Source organism: Capricornis sumatraensis, chromosome 8, assembly GCF_032405125.1.
Source record: "Capricornis sumatraensis isolate serow.1 chromosome 8, serow.2, whole genome shotgun sequence".
NCBI lineage: Eukaryota > Metazoa > Chordata > Mammalia > Artiodactyla > Bovidae > Capricornis > Capricornis sumatraensis.
The window spans coordinates 37,948,839-37,971,786 of NC_091076.1; the positions used below are offsets into that span (position 1 = coordinate 37,948,839).

General features: G+C 40.7%; 2 protein-coding genes across 2 annotated transcripts in view; one reads left to right on the forward strand and one right to left on the reverse strand.

Moving 5' to 3' along the window:
* Window positions 1–22,948, forward strand: part of ANKRD42 (ankyrin repeat domain 42) — a 57,425-nt gene that overhangs the window by 19,904 nt on the left and 14,573 nt on the right. The window contains exons 6-9 of the mRNA XM_068978134.1: window positions 6,326–6,526; window positions 9,535–9,660; window positions 14,477–14,582; window positions 19,130–19,305. Of these exons, the coding sequence (XP_068834235.1) occupies window positions 6,326–6,526; window positions 9,535–9,660; window positions 14,477–14,582; window positions 19,130–19,305 (609 nt within the window). The remainder of the gene's footprint in view (window positions 1–6,325; window positions 6,527–9,534; window positions 9,661–14,476; window positions 14,583–19,129; window positions 19,306–22,948) is intronic.
* LOC138084719 (transmembrane protein 203-like) lies at window positions 1,348–1,758 on the reverse strand. The gene has a single exon (XM_068979091.1). The coding sequence runs from the start codon at window positions 1,756–1,758 to the stop codon at window positions 1,348–1,350; it is 411 nt and encodes a 136-aa protein (XP_068835192.1).

The window sequence follows — 22,948 nt, forward strand, 5'->3', positions numbered from 1 at the left end:
AGCTCTTTGTCACAGGTGTTGCAACTATCTTTCCCATTTAACTATCTTTTCTATGTCTTGCCTTTTCATTCTTATAAGATATCTTTTGATGAATAGAAGTTTTAATTTTAATGTTTAATAAGCTCTTCCTTTATGGTTAGTGTTTTCTGAATCTTATTAAAAAGTCTTTTCCTACTATGTGGTCTTGAAGACACTCTTTTCTGTGTGTACGTGTGCGTGTGTGTGTATAAGTTTTCCTCCCTTGGCCACACCGTGTGGCTTGAGGTATCTTAGTTCCCTGATGAAGGATTAAATCTGGACTCTGCAGTGAAAACATAGAGTCCTAACCACTGGATCATCAGGGAATTCCCAAGGACACTCTTATGTTATCTTCTAGGAGTTTTATTATTTCATTTTACATTTAAATCCCCAGCCCACCTATCACCGACCTTTCTGTAATGCAAGGTAAGGGGCGGTTTCATTTTTTTTTGTTTGTTTGTTTCAGCAAAACACTCTCTTACTTTATTTTCATCTCAGCAAATGTTTTCATTTGGCACCTAACTGGCATCAAACCAAAGCCCTCAGGGTGACAAGCGTGGGCTGAGACCAACTGCAAACTTCCCATGTGTAGGTCTCAATGCCCATTCGCATCAGAACACCTGTTCCTCTCTGGTCCCTCAGAGTGGCCTAAACGTCTCAGGTGCACTAACACTGCCGGCCACAAGGTGGTGGAAAAGCTGGGATAGGAAGCCAAGCAGTGCCTTGAAAGCAAGTTCTTTTCTCAGGCGACAGATCTCTGGATAGGGTCCGGGTCACGCTTATTTAACATCCTCCTGTCTGCCTGGGTTGGAATGAAGAAAAAGCTATCCTCCGCAGTGCCACTGGGGAGAAGACACAAGCCGGTTTACACTTCTTAGAGCTCAAGCATCTAAGAAAGTCTTGTCTGGGGAGATGGGGACAGCAAGCGCTCAGGTCAGCACTGCTCGCCAGGGCATATCCCGAGTCCAGCTCTGCAGCCTTTGCACACGGCGTACTTTGCCAGGATCCATGAAAATACTCAACAGCCCATGAGGATATTTTACTTATATGCTGTTTCTGTCAGGAGTTCAGGATTGTCTGGCCTTCTCAGGATCCTTCTCGGGATCTCAGTTCAAGATTAGCTATTCAAAGCATGAAGTAAGAGAAAATACACTTTAAGAATCAAGGCTTCTCTTTTTAGCCCAGCTGAGGGAACAATTTCAGACACGACTGATCGAAAACCAGGCACGCAGCAGGGCACAAGCTGGCCCTCAGACTCAAGATTTCTCTGGTGCGGCAGACACGGGGACTCCGTGTGGGCCCCAGCACTCCAGCCTATCTTCTGCCAGGCTAGTTGACCCGGCAGGCGCGGATCATGAGCAGCTGCAGGAGAATGAAGGCCGGAGACGTGATCAGGCCGAACCAAAGCTCTCGCATTTGCTCCACCAACTTCTGGCACAACAGCATCTCGAAGACGAACTTGAGGCTGAGTACTGTGAGGACCCAGAAAAGGCGGAGCACGGCCAGCCGCTTCTCTCCATCCTGGAAGAGTCGCACGGAGACGATGGTGGTGAAGTAGGTGCTGAGCCCGTCAGCAGCGAAGAAGGGCACAAAGACGTTCCACCAGGAGAGGCCAGGAGCCAGGCCGTCCACACGCAGGGCTAGCAGCACAGAGAACACCAACAGGGCCAGCAGGTGCACGAAGATCTCGAAGGTGGCGAAGCCCAGCCACTGCACCAGCTCCCGGAGCGAGAAGAGCATCGCGCCGGTTGGGCGCGGGCCGGGGCCCGGCCGAGCGTCCCAGCTGCCGAGCTACGCGGCCGCGCCCTCCTAGCCTCGCTGGCGCCTGCCGCTGCCGCCGCCGCGGCCAACGAGAGGCAGCAAGCGGCCCCACCTGCCCCGGCCCTCGGCCCCGTCGCGCGGCCGACCCCCCCGGCCCCGACCCGGGACCCCTCACAGACCACCCGCCGACGCCCGCCACGCTCGGACGCCATGCCCCGCCGGGCGCGGCCCTAAGGCCGGTTTCATTTTTATTTAGTACTTTATTGAATTTGCCTGATCACTTTGTTTGTCTGTTGTTGTCTGCTCATTGAAAAAACATTCAACTTTTATTTCTTTAAAACTATACATTCTAAAAGATCTATAGTTATTTTATAGCCATTTATAGTATATTTTTAATAGTATAACATAGAGGTTAAGAATGTGGCCTCAGGACTATACTGCTTATATTCAGATCTCTGTCTTAAAAATTATTAATTCAAAATTTATTTTTAAAGCATCTGTGTGTCAGTCCCTAGGTGCTAGGGATATCACTGCAAATAAAACAGACAAAAGTCTCTGCCTTTGTGTGGTGGTAAGGGGGGAGATAGACCCTAATAATAATAATAAAAATGAATAAAGAAAGGCAATGCCAAAGAATGTTCAACTGCTAAACTAAGTCGCTTCTGTCGTGTCCGACTCTGTGCGAGCCATAGACGGCAGCCCACCAGGCTCTGCCATCCCTAGGATTCTCCAGGCAAGAGCACTGGAGTGGGTTGCCATTGCCTTCTCCAATGCATGAAAGTGAAAAGTGAAAGTGAAGTCACTCAGTCGTGTCCGACTCTTAGCAACCCCATGGAGTGCAGCCTACCAGGCTCCTCCGTCCATGGGATTTTCCAGGCAAGAGTACTGAAGTGGGTTGCCATTACCTTCTCCGAAGAATGCTCAAACTACTGCACAATTGCACTCATCTCACATGCTAGTAAAGTGATGCTTAAAATTCTCCAAGCCAGGCTTCAGCAATACGTGAACCGTGAACTTTCAGATGTTCAAGGTGGTTTTAGAAAAGGCAGAGGAACCAGAGATGAAATTGCCAACGTCTGCTGGATCATGGAAAAAGCAAGAGAGTTCAGAAAAACATCTATTTCTGGTTTATTGACTTTGCCAAAGCCTTTGACTGTGTGGATCACAATAAACTGTGGAAAATTCTGAAAGAGATGGGAATACCAGACCACCTGACCTGCCCCTTGAGAAACCTGTATTCAGGTCAGGAAGCAACAGTTAGAACTGGACATGGAACAACAGACTGGTTCCAAATAGGAAAAGGAGTACGTCAAGGCTGTCACCCTGCTTATTTAACTTCTATGCAGAGTACATCATGAGAAATGCTGGGCTGGAAGAAGCACAAGCTGGAATCAAGATTGCTGGGAGAAATATCAATAACCTCAGGTATGCTGATGACACTACCCTTATGGCAGAAAGTGAAGAAGAACTAAAAAGCCTCTTGATGACAGTGAAACGGGAGAGTGAAAAAGTTGGCTTAAAGCTCAGCATTCAGAAAACGAAGATCATGGCATCCAGTCCCATCACTTCATGGCAAATAGATGGGGAAACAGTGGAAACAGGGTCAGACTTTATTTTTTGGGGCTCCAAAATCACTGCAGATGGTGATTGCAGCCATGAAATGAAAAGACACTTACTCCTTGGAAGGAAAGTTATGACCAACCTAGATAGCATATTCAAAAGCAGAGACATAACTTTGCCAACAAAGGTCCGTCTAGTCAAGGCTATGGTTTTTCCAGTAGTCATGTATGGATGTGAGAGTTGGAAGGCTGAGCGCCAAAGAATTGATGCTTTTGAACTGTGGTGTTGGAAAAGACTCTTGAGAGTCCCTTGGACTGCAAGGAGATCCAACCAGTCCATCCTAAAGGAGATCAGTCCTGGGTGTTCATTGGAAGGAATGATGCTAAAGCTGAAACTCCAGTACTTTGGCCACTTGATGCAAAGAGCTGACTCATTTGAAAAGACCCTGATGCTGGGAAAGATTGAGGGCAGGAGGAGAAGGGGACGACAGAGGATAAGATAGTTGGATGGCATCACCGACTCAATGGACATGGGTTTGGTTGGACTCCGGGAGTTGGTGATGGACAGGGAGGCCTGGCATGCTGTGGTTCATGGGGTCCCAAAGAGTCAGACACGACTGAGTGACTGAACTGAACTGAATGAACAAAACATATATTAAATAAAGATATGTGTTTAGGTTAAATTGCAAAGGGAAGTAGAGTGTGTGGGGATGAAGTTAAAATAGGGTGGTGAGAGAAGCCTTCATGAAGAGTTGACAGTTGAGTGAAGACTTGGAGTTGAGAGAACAGGTCTTGATATCCTGGAGGAGAAACATTTTAGGAAGAACTTCAGCAAGTGTAAAGCTCTTGAGGTAGCGTCATGCCTGGGTGTATTTGTGTAACAGTAAGTAGTAACACCAAGTCAATGTAGTTCAAACAGAAGTGAGGAGGTTAGTAACAGATGATGAGGTTGAGAGGTGACAGGAGCCATTGAAGGATTTTTACATACAGGTGATCTGTTTAAGAACATCATTTTTGGCTATTTTGTTCATAATACTAGATTGTAATGAGGATGCTCATTGGCATGAGCATTTAGGAGCTTGATGCTGTAATTTAGGCTACAATTTCTTAGCCAGAGTAGAGGCAGCAAAGATAGTGGAGGCAGCAAAGATCGTGAGAAATGATTGGTGTTTGTGTATCTTTTAAAAATAGAGCCAATAAGATTTGCTGATTGATTAGATGTGGGGAGTGCCAGAAAGAGGACTCAGGGTTTTGGCCTGACCTTCACAGAAAGGAGAGCATTTCTAGTAACTGAGATGGGGAGAGTTGTGTATGTATGTAAAAAAGGGTAAGGAGTTCAGTTTTTGACCTGTAAAGTTAGAAATTCCCATAGTACATTTCAGTGTATATAGTGAGTAAGTAGTTAGAGGAATCTGAACTTTCAGGGGGAGTTTTCTAATGGGAGGTTCAGCTGAGAAATTTTGTAGTGGCACGTGCCAGCGAAGTGTCTTTCGGATATTGTTACTTAATGGATTCTCCTGAGTTTTGCTGGTCACTTGGGCACTGCCCTATTTGTCCAGAGCCAAGATTTACACATGAATTGGACTGTTTCCCAATGGTCACTTCTCAAGAGGTGTAAAGCCTCTCCTGTTCTTTGTAATTATTGCCTCTAAGCTTGTAGTACTCCAGAACCACTCCTTATTTTTTGCAGATTTTGGGGGTATGGCTCTCCAGTCTAATTCATTATATTTTCTTTCAGGGATTCCCTAACCTAAAAACATTTTTCAAAGTTTATTTAGTTTTAGTTTATTTTCGTGGCGCTGATTCTTCATTGCAGTGCGTTGGCTTCTTACTGTGGTAGAGCAGGGGCTGTAGGGTGGGTGGGCTTAGTTGCCTGGAGGCATGTGGGATCTTCCTAGACCAGGGATCAAAACTGATGTCCCCTGCATTGCAAGGCAGGTTCTTAACCACTGGGCCAGCAGGGAAGCACCCCCTGCCCCCTTAGCATTTCTTGTCTGTTCATGGTATTCTTGTCTGTTTTTCTTGTCATTATGGCTTTAAGAAATGTCTTTCCTATTATTTTCAAGAATTTAAGAGAAGGAATGGGGGAGAATAGACTACAGTTTTCATCCAGTTTTCTTGTTTATAATAAAAATAATGTTTATAGAAAAGTGACAAAATGCATAGTGATAAAAATAACATCACCCCTGTTTGCATAATGACTATTTTGGTTTATTTCTTCCACTTTTCCCCAAAATATTGAGATAACTCACCTATCACCTATATTACATAGAGGGCTTCCCTGGTAGCAGGAGAAGGGGATGACAGAGGATGAGATGGTTGGATGGCATCACTGACTCAAATGGACATGAGTTTGAGTAAACTACGGGAGCTGGTGATGGACAGGGAGGCCTGGTGTGCTGCAGTCCATGGGGTCGCAGAGTTGGACACGGCTGATATTATATACAAAGTGTTTTTTTTCATATAAGCTGCACAATTTCGATTTCACTTTCCATGAGAATTTTTTGAGATCTGCGCTTTGGTGACCCTCATTTAGCTTTTCTAGTATAACTAGTGTAACTATTCAACCGTTTAGCCTACTGCTGTGGCCTGACTTGGAGGCTAGCTAAGGATATGTATGCTGAAAAAACGGTCTGTTATCCTTGCATCCAGAGTACATCTCTGTTATGTAAGAGTGTGTGTGTGTGCATGCTTAGGTGTCTGACTCTTTGCAACCCCATGGACTGTAGCCCACCAGGCTCCTCTGTCTATGAAATTTTTGAGGCAAGAATACTGGAGTGGGTTGCCATGCCCTTCTTTGGGGGATCTTCCCAACCCAGGGAAGGTGGTAGGTGGATTCTTTATCACTGTGCCTCCTGGGAAGCCCCGTTATTTAGAGTAAAGATAGTCATTTCCCTAGGAGAACTAAAATTAATGTGTTATTTCTTTTTTCAAGTTATTTTATTGTCAATCTAAAATTAAATTGTTATTTTTCCTCTCACCTCTAGTTCACTTAGCAGCCATGGAAGGCCACCTTCACTGTTTCAAATTTCTACTCAGTAGAATGAGCAGTGCCTCCCAAGGTTTGAAAGCCTTCAATGATAATGGAGAAAATGTATTGGACCTGGCCCAGAGGTTCTTCAAGCAGAACATTTTACAGTTTATCCAGGGGGCTGAGTATGAAGGAAATGATCCAACAGATCAGGAAAGTAAGTAATAAATCTGAAGTGTTTTAGCATTTAAAAAGCAGAATAGAGAAGAAAAGGAAAGGAGTTATAAGGCAAATGTTATATTAAAATATGTTGCATATCATTGTTCACACAGTTCATCCAGATTCTCTTCTTTGTATGAAATATTTTAAGCAGATATATATAGAGGTTAATGTAACATAATGAACATCCTTTGTACCACTAGATTTAAGAATAAAATATTAGGTTAGATATACTTGAAGTTTCCTGTTTTTCTCAATACCATTCATTCCCTTTTTCTCCATCCTCAGAGGTAACCATTATTTTAGATTTATAATTCCATTCTGTGGTTTTATATTTAGTATATATGTACTCACAAACATATGCAGTATCATTTTGTGAATTTTTAGAGTAGGGAACTAAACTCTTGTAACTAATGAGAAATTCTAAAATTCAACAGCTTAAATGTTAATAGAAGTTTATTTCTTTTATGGGATAGCTTCAGTTGGAGAGTGAATCTTGTTCTGTGTAGTCAATCAGAGACCTGTTGTCATCCTAACCAGCTCTCTCTAGGTGTTGCTAATCCAGCAGGAGGTGGGGAGAGAACAAAGTATAAGCTAGGATTTTCAAAGTCTAATTTGCAGTCATCACTTTTTTTAACATCCTGTTGGCAAGAGGTTAGTCAGTCACATGGCCACACTCAGCTGTGGGGGAAGCCTGGAGAATTCAGTAACCAGCTGAGAACCCTCAGCTCTGCTACAACTCTTGTTGCTATGAAAGGAAGGAGGTTTTAGTGGATAAATTGTAGTCTTTGAAACTTTTTTTTTAAGATTGATTTATTTTTGGCTGCTCTGGATCTTTGTTGCTGTGCGCAGGCTGTTTCTAATTGTAACGAGCTGGGGCCACTCTTCACCACAGTGCAAGGGCTTCTTTTGTTGCAGGGTGCTGGGCTCTAGGTGCACGGGCTTGCGTAGCTGCAGCATGCAGGCTCAGTAGTTGCGGTTCAGAGGCTCTAGAGCATAGCCTTAGTAGTTGTGATGCACGGGCTTGCTCCATAGCATGTGAGATCTTCCTGGACCAGGGATGAACCCGTGTCCCCGGAATTGGCAGGTGGATTCTTCACCACCAGGGAAGTCCCTGAAACTTCTTTTGAAACTTTATAAAAATGGCATAAAACAGTATGTATTCTCTGACTTCTTTGCCAAATGTTATGATTTTTTGAGGGTTATTAGACAGATAGATGTATTCTAGTTTATTCTTTTAAGCTTTTGTCTAGTATGGCATTTAATAAAAACATTATTATTTCATTCTCCAGTTTGATATTTAGACTGTTTACAGTTTTCAGTGTTAAAATCCATGTGGTGATAAATACTCTTAAAAGTGTCCTTGTGTACATGTACAAGATATTCTTTAGAGAAGTGCCTCACTAGCTTTTTCACACATAGCCTATACTGAAAATGATACTTGTGTGGCACACTGGTACCAGTGGATGAAACTTCTGAGGTGTACTGCCTGTCTACTCTGAAGACTGAGAGTTGAGAACTCTGCCTTGGTAAACACTTGGGAAATTCTATTTTAGGTTTTCTTTGGTGGAATATGCCCATCTTCAGTATAAATAGGTATAAATGCTGCATTCTTCATCAAAGTGGTTGTAGTAATTTACACTCTGATCAGCAATGTTTGGTGAGAATTTAGGCAAACAATATTCAGTATTGTCAGACTTAAAAATTTTTGCCACTTAGTTGGGTATGAAGAGGTTTAACTTGTGTTTTAATTTGCATTTTTTTGATTACTAATAAGCTTGAACATTGTTTCATAAAGTTACTGGCTATTCTAGTTTACTTTTCTATGAATTGCCTGTAGAATTGTTATTTGTCCTTTTCTAAATTACTTGAGTTCTTTTTTATAGTTCTGATACCTATCTTTTATTAATTTTATCTGATATATTTTCTTTCACAGTGTGACTTGTTTTTTCACAAATGATGTCCTTTTTTTTAAAAAAAGCAACTTTATTAAAATATGATTTATGTACAATAAACTATATTTAAAGTATGCAGTTTGAGTTTTACTATATATCATGAAACCACCATCACAATCAAGATACAAAGCACTTTCATTACCTCAAATATATTTTCATACCCTCTCATCCCTTCTTTCACCCTGGCCTACACAACCACTGATTTGTTTTCTGTCACTATAGATTAGTTTGGGTTTTCTAATGGAACTCTTTGAAGATTCATTTGTATTATGTATTTCAGTAGTTCATTACTTTTTATTGTTTAGTAGTATTCCGTTGTATGGATGGCCCATATTTTGTTTGTGCATTCTGTCTGATAGATAAGTTTTGATTACTATAGCTTTATAGTAAGACTGGTAATCAGCTACTGTATTTTCAACTTTGTGCTTTTAAAAATACTCTGAGTATTCTAGGTTGTTTTCTTTCCATATATAAAATTGAGAATAGCTATTGCAGGGTTGTTAAGAGGGCAAAATGAGGCAGTCCTTATAAGTGCTTACTACCAAGCTTGACATTCAGGAAGGGTCCAGTGTGTGTAATGGTTATCATTAAAAACATTTTATTCAGTACTTGCTATGTGCTAGGCACCAGGGCAGGTGCATTCACACCTGTAGGTGTATACACACACATAGATACTCTATCTGCTTCCAGTTTCTTTTGTTTTCATCACTTCCTTGTAAACAAAGGGAGTGGTCTGTGCAAATGTAGAACTTAAGACCAAGTATATCTTTATGCAAAGGGTTGAAAATGACCATCTCCTTGTCTTTTGTGGTGGCCTGAGAGAAACACGGAAGATGACAGGAATAGTTCTGGTACAGTATAGTCCTTTGATATCCCAAGGCATGGAAAGGCACATAATTAATAATAATCTTATTACTTTTCATTGTATCAACTGAACTAATTCTAATATAACATTCTCATAATATTGAAACCTGAAATGTGTGACTGATCAAGGCAGGGAAAAACAATGAATTCCTGTGTTTACTGAAATACTAAATTTTTTTACTTATAGCTTTAGCATTTCCAGGTCATATGGCTGCCTTTAAGGGTGATTTGGAAATGCTTAAGAAATTAATAGAAGATGGAGTAATTAATATTAATGAACGTGATAATAATGGATCAACTCTTATGCATAAAGGTAAGTTATGATTGCTGCTTCAGTTTTGACAATTTCTGTTGAGTTACTTACCGGTTACAATAATTATTCATTAGAAGCACATGAAAATGTAAAATTTTTCCTGATATGCTGAGAGGTATCAGTCTGCCTTATATGGTATCAGTTCAGTTCAGTCGCTCAGTCGTGTCCGACTCTTTGCGACCCCATGAATCGCAGCACACCAGGCCTCCCTGTCCATCACCAACTCCCGGAGTTCACTCAGACTCACATCCATTGAGTCAGTGATGCCATCCAGCCATCTCATCCTCTGTCATCCCCTTCTCCTCCTGCCCCCAATCCCTCCCAGCATCAGAGTCTTTTCCAGTGAGTCAACTCTTCACATGAGGTGGCCAAAGTACTGGAGCTTCAGCTTCAGCATCATTCCTTCCAAAGAACACCCAGGGCTGATCTCCTTGCAGTCCAAGGGACTCTCAAGAGTCTTCTCCAACACCACAGTTCAAAAGCATCAATTCTTCGGTGCTCAGCTTTCTTCACAGTCCAACTCTCACATCCATACATGACCACTGGAAAAACCATAGCCTTGACTAGATGGACCTTTGTTGGCAAAGTAATATCTCTGCTTTTGAATATTCTGTCTAGATTGGTCATAACTTTTCTTCCAAGGAGTAAGTGTCTTTTAATTTCATGGCTGCAGTCACCATCTGCAGTGATTCTGGAGCCCAGAAAAATAAAGTCTGACACTGTTTCCACTGTTTCCCCATCTATTTTCCCATGAAGTGATGGGACCAGATGCCATGATCTTCGTTTTCTGAATGTTGAGCTTTAAGCCAACTTTTTCACTCTCCTCTTTCACTGTCATCAAGAGGCTTTGTAGTTCTTCTTCACTTTCTACCATAAGAGTGGTGTCATCTGCATATCTAAGGTTATTGATATTTCTCCAAGCAGTCTTGATTCCAGCTTGTGCTTCTTCCAGCCCAGCGTTTCTCATGATGTACTCTGCATATAAGTTAAATAAGCAGGGTGACAATATACAGCCTTGATGTACTCCTTTTCTATTTGGAACCAGTTTGTTGTTCCATGTCCAGTTCTAACTGTTGCTTCCTGACCTGCATATAGGTTTCTCCAGAGGCAGGTCAGGTGGTCTGGTATTCCCATCTCTTTCAGAATTTTCCACAGTTTATTGTGATCCACATAGTCAAAGGCTTTGGCATAGTCAATAAAGCAGAAATAGACGTTTTCTGGAACTCTCTTGCTTTTTTGATGATCCAGCGGATGTTGGCAGTTTGATCTCTGGTTCCTTTTCTAAAACCAGCTTGAACATCAGGAAGTTCACGGTTCACGTATTGCTGAAGCCTGGGTTGGAGAATTTTGAGCATTACTTTACTAGCATGTGAGATGAGTGCAATTGTGCAGTAGTTTGAGCATTCTTTGGCACTGCTTTTCTTTGGGATTGGAATGAAAACTGACCTTTTCCAGTCCTGTGGCCACTGCTGAGTTTTCCAAATTTGCTGGCGTATTGAGTGCAGCACTTTGACAGCATCATCTTTCAGGATTTGAAATAGCTCCACTGGAATGCCATCACCTCCACTAGTTTTGTTCATAGTGATGCTTTCTAAGGCCCACTTGACTTCACATTCCAGGATGTCTGGCTCTAGGTGAGTGATCATACCATCGTGATTATCTGAGTGGTAAAGATCTTTTTTGTACAGTTCTTCTGTGTATTCTTGCCAGAATTGTCAACTCAGTGGTGGGAATATATACTGTAGGATTTATTCTTGACAATCTTACTTTTATTTATAAAATAAAAAACCAAATCTTTAACCTACTGCATGTGAATTTCCATTCTATTTCATTTGTGATATGTCATAAGTTTCTTCATAATCAATGGCATATAATTCTTTTAAAGATCTTAGTGTAAAAAGTAGGCTTATTAATATAGTCTTTTGTTTAAATTGGACTTTATTTTGTACATTGCTTCTGGGAGTCTCAGTTGCAGATTGTGTTTCTCTTGGCTCTGTCGTTAGCTTAATCATTAAAGTTCATGTAAGTCATATTGTGTCTCAAGTATAGAATTTAAGCACTGTGTTTTATCAGAGAGAGAGGGTCAGTGGAGCAGAAGGAAGAGGAACATGAAAAGGGGTTTCTACTCACATAGAAAGGTCCTCACTTCGGTAAATGTTCTACCCTAGGCTTGGAGAATTTCATTCCACCTATCTCTGCTGAATGTTTAGGTGTAAAACACTTTACCATGACTTTTGTGAATGGGGAGGAGATTCAAAATGTTCATAGAGTATTTTTTAAAATGTGGTACCCTGGAGCAACGTTCCATATCATATCCTATATATATAAAACCGGTTTCTATTGCTAATGTTTATGTGGGGTGTCATTGCTGTAGCATTGTAGCAAAGATGGGCATCTTGAGGTCTGGGAAATCCCATAGTGTTCTCTTTTTTAAATATATATTTATTTATTTTTTTGGCTGTGCCAGGTCTTAGTTGCCATGCGTGGGATCTTTAGTTATAGCATGAGAAATCCTTGGTTGTGGTGGTTCCCTCATCAGGGATTGAACCCTAGGCCCTCTGCATTGGGAGTGTGGAGCCTTAGCCACTGGACCATCAGGGAAGTCCCCTGCAGTATTCTGTGTTAGCTGGTTTTAGATTTGCTGAGAGAAATCCCAGTCTCTTGAAGAGCCAGCACTGAGTTTTGGTGATGAGTCAAGCGGAGACGGGGAGGACGAGAGCCTTGCAGGCCTCTGTAAGCTGGCTGCAGTGATGTAGTGGGGGCATTGCCATGTCCCTGGGTCTGGCTTTGTGTCCTTTCCTCACCGTTGCCAATATTGGAGGTAGACTGACTTTTAAAGCATCAGAGTCATACCAAAAATTCCTCTTCTTTGACTCATTTTACAGAGGCATGTATATATTCAGCAGGGCTTCCCAGGTGCCTCAGTAGTAAAAGAATCCACCTGCCATTGCAGGAGATGCTGGAGACGCTAGCTCGATCCCTGGGTTGGGAAGATCCCCTGCAGAAGGAAATGGCAACCCACTCTAGTATTCTTGCCTGGAGAATCCCATGGACAGAGGAGCCTGGTGGGCTATAGTCCATGGGATCACAAAGAGTCAGACATGACTAAGTGAATGAACACACAGCACATTATTCAAATATATATGCAGAATTACACATCATTGACCTAAAGGGTTAAAACAGTTGGAAAGTTAAGACAACAAGGAAGAGTTCTCCAAAGTGGTCATCTTCATCCATTCATTCACTTAAAAGATAAACATTTATGGAGTCCCATATAGGGTCACAAAGAGTCAGACACAGCTGAGCAACTGAGCACACACGTATGTATTCAGCACCAACCACATGCCTGCACCGTGAAGATAGTATGAGATTTAGACTGTATTGATAAGGAGCTACCTGCTTATATACCTGCTTATACAGTGAACACCTAGAGATTTGTATAAATCAGGATGTAATCAGTGGCAAAAAGTATTTAGCTGTCAAAATACATTCAATAGGAATTTAGGAGTAGATGTTAAGGAGCAGAAGTTTCTTCGGGTTAAATTACAGAAAAAGTGTCATGGGAATATAGATGTAATATGTTAGGAAACACTAAACAAGGTGTAAAACTGTCATCATATTTAATCCTTATTGTAGTTTTATGAAGTAGTAGTGTATTATTCTTATAAATATGACAGCAAGGAAATTGAGGTCCAGCGGGATCAGATTTTTTTTTAATGTTCATTAAAAAAATTGAAGTTTAGTTGATTTACAATGTTTCAGATATATAACAAAATAATTAAGTTATATTTACATATATGTATATATTCTTTTTCAGATTTTTTCCTTTGTAGATTATTACAAGATATGCCATACAGTAGGTCCTTGTTATTTATTTGTTTTATATAGTATAAATCTATCTGTTAATTCCAAATTTCCAGTTTATACCACCGCCATCAGGTTTCTTGACTGAGGTTGCACAACTAGTAAGAGCAGAGCTGAGATTTCATTCATTTTCTTCATCATTTATTCATCAACTCTGTAGACGTTTATTAGTTCTGTATGCCAGCCACTTTCTAATTTCTGTCCTGTCCTCCAGTCTGTTGTTTAGTGAATCTAAACTCAAATCTTTTTAGATTATTGAACTTGCCACCCCCCACCGCCCCACAGTTTCCCTGACTCTTGAGATGGATTGGGGAGGAAGGGAGAAGTTAGATGAGCATATAATTGGGTGATGGGTACCAGGTGTGAAAACATATAAGCTGAGTTGTGGAGGTGAAAATTAATATTGAGTACATGTGTTTTAAGGAAGGCTAACGAACAGTTTAGGTAATCATCGAGGAGCCTGTAAATTCTGAGTTGTGAAGGTCAGAGGCATAAACTATCTATACAAGATGACGAAAGATTTTTCAGTCTTTCACATTCACACAGATTATACTCACATTTGGCCTGATACAGGATTGGTCAGGAGCTGTGAGTACAGTCAATGAGCACTGGATAAGGGTTAGCACAAAGTATAGATTATAGTTTCAAATCCATTACTTACTGGCTGTGTGATGTTAAATAAATATCCTCTGTGAGCTTCAGCTTTTTTGTATCTGTATGTAAAGTTCCTACATAAGGGCTGAGCAGAGCAAACATTTGATTAAATATGTGTCTAATGAATGAATAAGTGAAATAGAGAAGATAACATCTGGCCTACCTACTTTTGTTGATATTGTAAGGATTAGTATTTACAAAAGTATTCTCTAGTGGTACTGTCCAAAATTTTAGGAAATTGTTTACTGATAGCAATAACTTTTCTGTGTGTGTGTGCATTTTGTTTTGTTTTTTACAGCTGCTGGGCAAGGCCATATAGAGTGTTTGCAATGGCTGATTAAAATGGGAGCAGACAATAACATTACCAACAAAGCGAGGGAGAAACCCAGTGATGTGGCTAAGAGGTATCTCTATCTATTTTGCTTCTGTCTTTGTTTTTAAAATTTTGCATTTATTCTGCTATACTCAGAATTCTATCTCTGAAGATTTCTGAAATTATAGGACTCAGTCAAATGCTGATGGCATGATAATTTTCAGACTAAAGTGATGTTTGACAACGTATCAGCTCTTCTCTCTAAAGCAGTAATTTTCAGTTGGGAGATAGTATCGTCCCCTTTCTTTGTGGGGTGGTGAATTTGGAAATGTGTGCAGAGGCGTGTTGTCACAATGACGGAGACCATCACTGATGTTTCATGAGGTCAGTCCAAGAATGCCAGACATTCTACAGTGCTCAGAACAGTGGTATACAATGAAGAATTGTCCCACTCAAATGCTGGTACCTGTTGAGAAATGCTGTGTGATGGAAAGGAATAATCAAAAGGAGGTGCATGGATTTTGAAACAGAGTTTAATATTTGTATTTGAATTAAATGTAACACCCATTATTCCTCACTTTGAGCTCATTTCAGAGGTCCTCAAGGATACTTAGTTCATTCGTTTGTTCATTTGATTGTTTTTTATTCCGCTTAACCATGTTCCAAGTGCTGTGGTTAGCATTAGAATTACTAAGATGAAAAAACTTAGTCCTTGCTGTCAACAACCTTATGGTCTTGTGGAGAGATAAATGTGCAAATGTGACTTTTATTGATTATAGTTACATTATCAGTACATGTTATATACAGGATCTTCCAGGGATCGAACCTGGGTCTCCTGCATTGTGGGCAGATTCTTCACCGTCTGAGCCACCAAAGGAGTCCTATATGAAGTGCAGTGAAAGACATAGAAGAAAGAGTGCCCGAGTATTTCTGTTTGAAAGTTGTGGGGGAAAAATGTTAATACAGATGGTGGTAAGAGTTATGAAGGAAACTGCAGGGTGTCAGAATTTATATAGAAGTCTGGGAAAATTTTTTCCTTAGTGAAAGCAATATTTATGCTGACACTTGAAGGAGAAAGAGTTGAAAGATAACGCCTTGTGTCTTTGAGGAATGTATGTGGCTCGGAACAACTTGAGTCTAAAACAGGAGTGTGGGCTAAAGCTGCACATGAGGCTTGACAGTTTGCAAGGGCCTAATTATTCATTAAGTTGCCATGCAGTTTTTGTTAGTGAGGCCGTGTTCCATAAAATTTTTGTCACTGTAGGATCTTTTTGAAGCCTTGGAATGTGGTTTTGTTTTACTACATACTAGCATCATTATCTGGAGAAGGCAATGGCACCCCACTCCAGTACTCTTGCCTGGAAAATCCCATGGACAGAGGAGTCTGGTAGGCTGCAGTCCATGGGGTCGCTAAGAGCCAGACACGACTGAGCAACTTCACTTTGACTTTTCACTTTCATGCATTGGAGAAGGAAATGGCAACCCACTCCAGTGTTCTTGCCTGGAGAATCCCAGGGATGGGGGAGCCTGGTGGGCTGCCGTCTATGGGGTTGCACAGGGTCGGACATAACTAAAGCAACTTAGCAGCAGCAGCAGCAGCATCATCAACTCAGGCTAACTTTTGTCTTTATTTTTAAAAATATATTTATCAGTAAAGCACACATATTTGTACAGCACAAACTGATGAATTCTGATACATGTATATACCTGTGAAATCATAATCACAACCAAGATAGTGAACTTATCCTTCACCCCCCACAAAATCTTGTACACCTTTGTAATCTCTCTCTTTTCCACTGCTTTCCACTGCTGCTTCCCCAAGCAAACATGAATTTGCTTTCTTTCACTAGTGATGAGTTTGCATTTGCTAGAATTTTATATAAATGGAAACATACAATATATACTCATACTCTTATGTGTGTGGCTTTTTTCACTGAGCATAATTATTTTGAAGTTCATTCATGTGTAGTGGTTCATCTCTTTCTTGTTGCAGTGTAGTATTCCATTGGCTGTGGAATTCCATAGTATTCCAGAGTTTGATTATCCCCTAACCTGTTGAAGGACGTCTTATTTGTATCTACTTTTTGTGATAATGAATACAGCTGCTATATATATTTACATACAGATTTTTTGTGTGAACGCAAGTATTCAGTTCACTTGGGTAATACTTAGGAGTAGGACTGCTGAGTCAGATGCTAAAGTGAAAGTGAAGTCACTTAGTCATGTCCGACTCTTTGCAGCCCCATGGACTGTCGCCTACCAGGCTCCTCCGTCCATGGGATTTTCCAGGCAATAGTACTAGAGTGGGTTGCCATTGCCTTCTCCAGAGTATCTTCCCGACCCAGGGATCGAACCCAGGTCTCCCGCGTTGTCAGCAAGATGCTTTACCGTCTGAGCCACCAGGGAAGTCAGATGCTAAGGGAGTGTTTATCTTTTTAAGGAACTGTCACAGTGCCTTCCAAAGTGACCACACCAATTTGCATTTCACAAGCAATGGATGAGAGTTTCTGTTAGCCCTTGTCTTGCCAGCATTTAATATTGCTAGATGTTTTGATTTTTATAATTACAGTAGGTGTGTACTACTATCTCATTGTGGCTTTTGTTTTTTCCTAATGAAAAATGATTTGACGCATCTTTTCATATTCATATTTGACATTTGTTTGTTTTCCTTTGGCAAAGTTACTGTTCAGATCTTTTGTCCAGTATTAAAACTTGGGTAGTGTTTTTTTTTTATTGTTGAGTTTTAAGAGCTCTTTCTATATTCTGGATACTAATTCTTTCTCAGATTTTTGTTTTGTGAAGATTTTCTCTCAGTTGTGGTTTGTTTTATCATCCTCTTAATAATGAAGAGCAAAAATAATTTTAAAATATTTATTAATTTATTTGACTGTGCTGGGTCTTAGTTGTGGCTTGCAGGATCTTCAGCCTTTGTTGTAGCGTGTAGGATTCTTTAAAAAAATAGTTGCAGCATATGGGATCTTTTAGTTGCAGGCATGCAGAATCTTTAGTTATGGCATGTGGACTCTTGGTTGCAACATGTGGGATCTAGTTCTCTGACCAGGGATGGAACCTGGGCCCCTGCACTGGGAGTGTGGAGTCTTAGCCACTCACCACCAGGGAAGTCCCAAGAATAAAAAAAAAAATTCTTTTTTTTTTTTATCAGTTTGCTCTTTTTTGGGTTACACTTTTGGTATCATATCTAAGAAATCTTTGATTTAACACCAAGTCACAGAAATTTCTTCTTTTGTTTTCTTTTAGACATTGTGCAGTTTTAGGTTTTACGTTGATGTCTGTGATCCATATTGAGTTAATTTTTGTATATGGTATGAGGTATGCATCTAAGTTCTTTTTTTTTTTTTTGCATTTGGGTATCTATTTGTTCTAGCACCATTTGTTGAAAAAGCTGTCTTTTCTCCTGAATTGCCTTTGTGTCTTTGTCCAAGTTAGGTGTCCATGTATACATGGGCTTATTTCTGTACCCTATATTTTATCCACGGATCTGTTTGTCTATATCAGTATCAAGAGTGATTGTAATGTCTGGCCCACATTTTTTTGTCATTCATCTACTAAAATGCTAAGTGTGAGTGTGGTGTTATAGAAGTACCCTTGAATGTGTTGTAAAGCAAGTACTCAGTAAGTGCTAGCTGTTAAGTTACAGTCTAATAATAGATATAACGAATTTTTGTAACCTTACAACTTCCTGTGTTTATTACTGTATCATTAATGATTTGCAGTACCTGGTGAAAGGTGAGGATATATGTGTGCATGTGGTTATGTGTGTGGGGAAAAAAATAGGGATTTTAGGTTTTTGTGTTTAGTGAGTAATTCTTCATCTCCTAAGAGAAAGCAATTAAACATTTTAATTAGCAGAACCTTGGGAAAAAATATGCAGATTACATACAGTCACAGCAACAACTTGGAAACCAAGAGTATATTACTAGCTTCATAGAGGTGTAGAGAAGATCAAAGAAAATAGGAAATGTGGACAGAAAAGTCATTATTTTTCCATTAAATTTCAAAGCCATGCTGAGTGTTTGAGGGTTGAGGAAGGATGAAGATTAAGGGGGCTAGAGCTGTAGTTTTCCCTAAAACTGGAACCAGAACTAATTCTACAGTCTAAAGTAGGCCATCAGGAAAAGGTAGTGAACACAGGTAGATCAAGTAAGGTGGTTCTGGGCTTTCTGCTCAGTTGGGCAGCTCTGTCTGGGCCCACACCAAATGTTCTTTTGATAGTAGATCACCTCTTTCAGTTGGATTTTTGCCACTAAAAATTACGGAATCTGGGAATTCTCTAGCAGCCCAGTGGTTAGGACTCTGCACTCTCACTCCTGAGGGCCTGGGTTCAATCCCTGGTTGGGGAACTAAGATTCCACATGCCATATAAATTGGCCTCTCCCCCAAATGTGGAATCAGCCTTTAATATGACTGCTTGTCCTTCGTTTCCACTAACCATTTGAGTTTCCTGCATAGCTGGATATGTGTCGCATTGTCACTGACCTTCAGATATAATTTTGCTTCTTTAGTGGTGCGTTGAGCTGGTGAGATGATGTAGAGTGTAATTCCTTAAATTAAGTACAAACTGTGATTTAAATTTGGAAAAGATAATGGATCCTGTTAATTACTAATTCTTTTCTACAGGTTTGCCCATTTAGCAGCAGTAAAGCTATTAGAAGGACTACAGAAATATGATACAGATGATGAGAATGAAATTAATGAAAATGATATTAGGTTTTTTATAAGACACGGTGTTGAGGGAAGCACTGATGCCAAAGATGATTTAGGTCTCAGTGAGTCGGATAGAACAGATGCCAGAGGTAAGTGTGCCAACTCTTTCATGATTTTCCCTTTACAAAAAAATACTGTAGCCAGTTTTTACCACAAATTTGTGAAATTATTCTAAAGACAGTTACCATCTACAAAGTAAAATACTTTGGTATTTTGGGGAGAAGTAGTACAGATTTTTGTACTAGGGGTTGTTGAACGTGATCTCAGTCCCTCCATGAGGAAAGTGATATTTTCATGCCACATAACCCTAATTTCACTTCTCATGGTGTCTGTCAGAGAACCATGGCTCATATGAGTGGATGAGAAGAACTGTTTCAGTGGCACTCTTGCGTAATGAGGAGAAAGATAAGAAAGATCTGTTTGAGTGGAGGCTAACCAAAGCAGAGGCAGGTGTAGTAAAGTGAGCAGTGCTTGGGCGTGGATTCAGCCATCAGGGCTTCACCTCTTTCTAGCTGTGTTACTCTGAACCTTGGTTTCCTTATCTGTAAAAATAAGAATATTATAACGTCACCGTCACAGAGTGCACTAACGAATGGGATGTGCCTAGCTCATGGTAGAAGCTTAGTAAATGTCAGTTCCCTTCCTCTTCTTTTTTTAAAAAAAATAATGATTTATTCGTTCATTTGGCTGTACCGAGTCTTTGTTGCTGTTTGGGCTTTTCTAAGTGCAGGGGCTTCTCATTGTGGTGGCTTCTCTTGTGGAGCCCAGGCTCTAGAGCGTCTGGGCTTCAGTAGTAGCAGCAGTGGGTTCAGTAACTGTGGCTCCCAAGCTCTAGAGCCCAGGCTCAGTAGTTGTGCTGCATGGGCTTAGTTGTCCCTAAACATGTGGGTCCTCCTGGATCAGGGATTGAACCTGTGTCTCTTGCATCGATAGGCTGCTTCTTCACCACTGAGCCACCAGGGAAGCCCAGTTCCCTTCTTCCTGATCTCTGGGAAGTATTTTCGGTTATTCTGACAGGAAGAGCTAGTTGTACCAAACCTGTATTCTCTGAGAAAAGTTTCTAATTCATGTCTAAATAAAAGAAATTCTTTTTAAAGAACTCCCGGAACACTGTTAGATAGAACCTCATTCTCCAGGGGATGGTAGAAACCTCTTTCCTGGTGAATGCAGCGTGAAGATGCTGATGCCAGGGGCTCCCAACAAGCAGCCCACCTGGATCACCTCACAGCAAGGCTCAGAGTCAATGATCTCTTCAGAGTTTCCTGACAGCTTTATTTTAAATAGCTTTATTGAGATGTAATTCACATACCATTTAATCTACCTATTTAAGTGTACAATTAAGATTTTAGTGTATTCAGATTTGTGCAGCCATCATTACAATAAAATTTGTAGTATTTCTATCACCCTCAAAAGAAACCTGACACCCATTACCGCTACCTTCTTTTCCTTACCCCCAGACCATCCCTCAAATTAGGCATCTGCTAACCTACTCTCTGTCTGTGTAGGTTTGTCTGTTCTGGGCATTTCATATGAGTGGGATGATACACCATCTGTGGTCTTTTCTGACTAGTGACTTTTCTGTCACTTAGCACGTTTTCAAGCTTCATGTACTTTGTAACGTGGATCATTACTTAACATTTTTTTTTTTTTTTTACTGCTAAATATACTTTATATATCCATTTATCAGTTGTTGGTCATTTGAGTTGTTTCCATATTTTGGTTATTAAGAATAATCCTGCTGTGAACATTCATATACATGTTTTTGTGTGGACGTGTATTTTCATTTCCTTGGATACACCTAGGAGCTGGAATTGCTGCCTCAGCTGGTAAAAGTATGTCTGGCATTTTGAAGAATTTCAAAATGTTTTCCAAAGTGGCCACACCATTTTTCATTCCCACCAACCATATGTGAGGGTTCTAGTTTCTCCACATCTTACCAGTCCTTGTGGTCTGTCTAATTGATTATATTAATAGTTGATTAGAGTAATGGTGTGATCACTAACCTAGAGCCAGACGTCCTGGAATGTGAAGTCAAGTGGGCCTTAGAAAGCATCACTATGAACAAAACTAGTGAAGGTGATGGGATTCCAGTGGAGCTGTTTCAAATCCTGAAAGATGATGCTGTGAAAGTGCTGCACTCAATATGCCAGCAAATTTGGAAAACTCAGCAGTGGCCACAGGACTGGAAAAGGTCAGTTTTCATTCCAATCCCAAAGAAAGGCAATGCCAAAGAATGCTCAAACTACTGCACAGTTGCACTCATCTCACACGCTAGTAAAATTAGCATCAAAATTCTCCAAGGCAGGCTTCAGCAATACATGAACCATGAACTTCCTGATGTTCAAGCTGGTTTTAGAAAAGGCAGAGGAACCAGAGATCAAATTGCCAACATCCGCTGGATCTTGGAAAAAGCAAGAGAGTTCCAGAAAAACATCTATTTCTGCTTTATTGGCTATGCCAAAGCCTTTGACTGTGTGGATCACAATAAACTGTGGAAAATTCTGAAAGAGATGGGAATACCAGACCACCTGACCTGCCTCTGGAGAAACCTATATGCAGTTCAGGAAGCAACAGTTAGAACTGGACATGGAACAACAGACTGGTTCCAAATAGGAAAAGGAGTATGTCAGGGCTGTATATTGTCACCCTGCTTATTTAACTTCTATGCAGAGTACATCATGAGAAACGCTGGACTGGAAGAAAGCACAGGCTGGAATCAAGATTGCCAGGAGAAATATCAATCACCTCAGATATGCAGATGACACCACCCTTATGGCAGAAAGTGAAGAGGAACTAAAAAGCCTCTTGATGAAAGTGAAAGAGGAGAGTGAAGAATTTGGCTTAAAGCTCAACATTCAGAAAACGAAGATCATGGCATCTGGTCCCATCACTTCATGGGAAATAGATGGGGAAACAGTGGAAACAGTGTCAGACTTTATTTTTCTGGGCTCCAGAATCACTGCAGATGGTGACTGCAGCCATGAAATTAAAAGATGCTTACTCCTTGGAAGGAAAGTTATGACCAATCTATATAGCATATTGAAAAGCAGAGACATGACTTTGCTGACTAAGGTCCGTCTAGTCAAGGCTATGATTTTTTCAGTGGTCATGTATGGATGTGAGAGTTGGACTGTGAAGAAAGCTGAGCACTGATGAATTGATGCTTTTGAACTGTGGTGTTGGAGAAGACTCTTGAGAGTCCCTTGAACTGCAAGGAGATCCAACCAGTCCATTCTAAAGGAGATCAGTCCTGGGTGTTCATTGGAAGGAATGATGCTGAAGCTGAAGCTCCAGTACTTTGGCCACCTCATGTGAAGAGTTGACTCATTGGAAAAGACTCTGATGCTGGGAGGGATTGGGGGCAGGAGGAAAAGGGGACGACAGAAGATGAGATGGCTGGATGGCATCACCGACTCGATGGACGTGAGTCTGAGTGAACTCCGGGAGTTGGTGATGGACAGGGAGGCCTGGCGTGCTGTGATTTATGGGGTCGCAAAGAGTCGGACAAGACTGAGCCACTGAACTGAACTGAAGAGAATTTCCAGATTTAAGTCCCGTGTCACACACGTGATTTGCGGGTATTTTCTCCTGTTCCGTGGGTTGTCTTTTTTCTTGATGATGTCCTTTGCAGTGCTCATGCTTTTCATTTTGATGAAATCCAGTTTATCTATTTTTTATTTTGTTTGTGCTTAGATTTCTTTTTGTTGATTGTACTGAGAATTAGCAAGGACT

Bases quoted from the DNA above. Each gene is read 5' to 3' on its own strand.
- LOC138084719 (XM_068979091.1), bottom strand. From the start codon at position 1,758: ATGCTCTTCTCGCTCCGGGAGCTGGTGCAGTGGCTGGGCTTCGCCACC.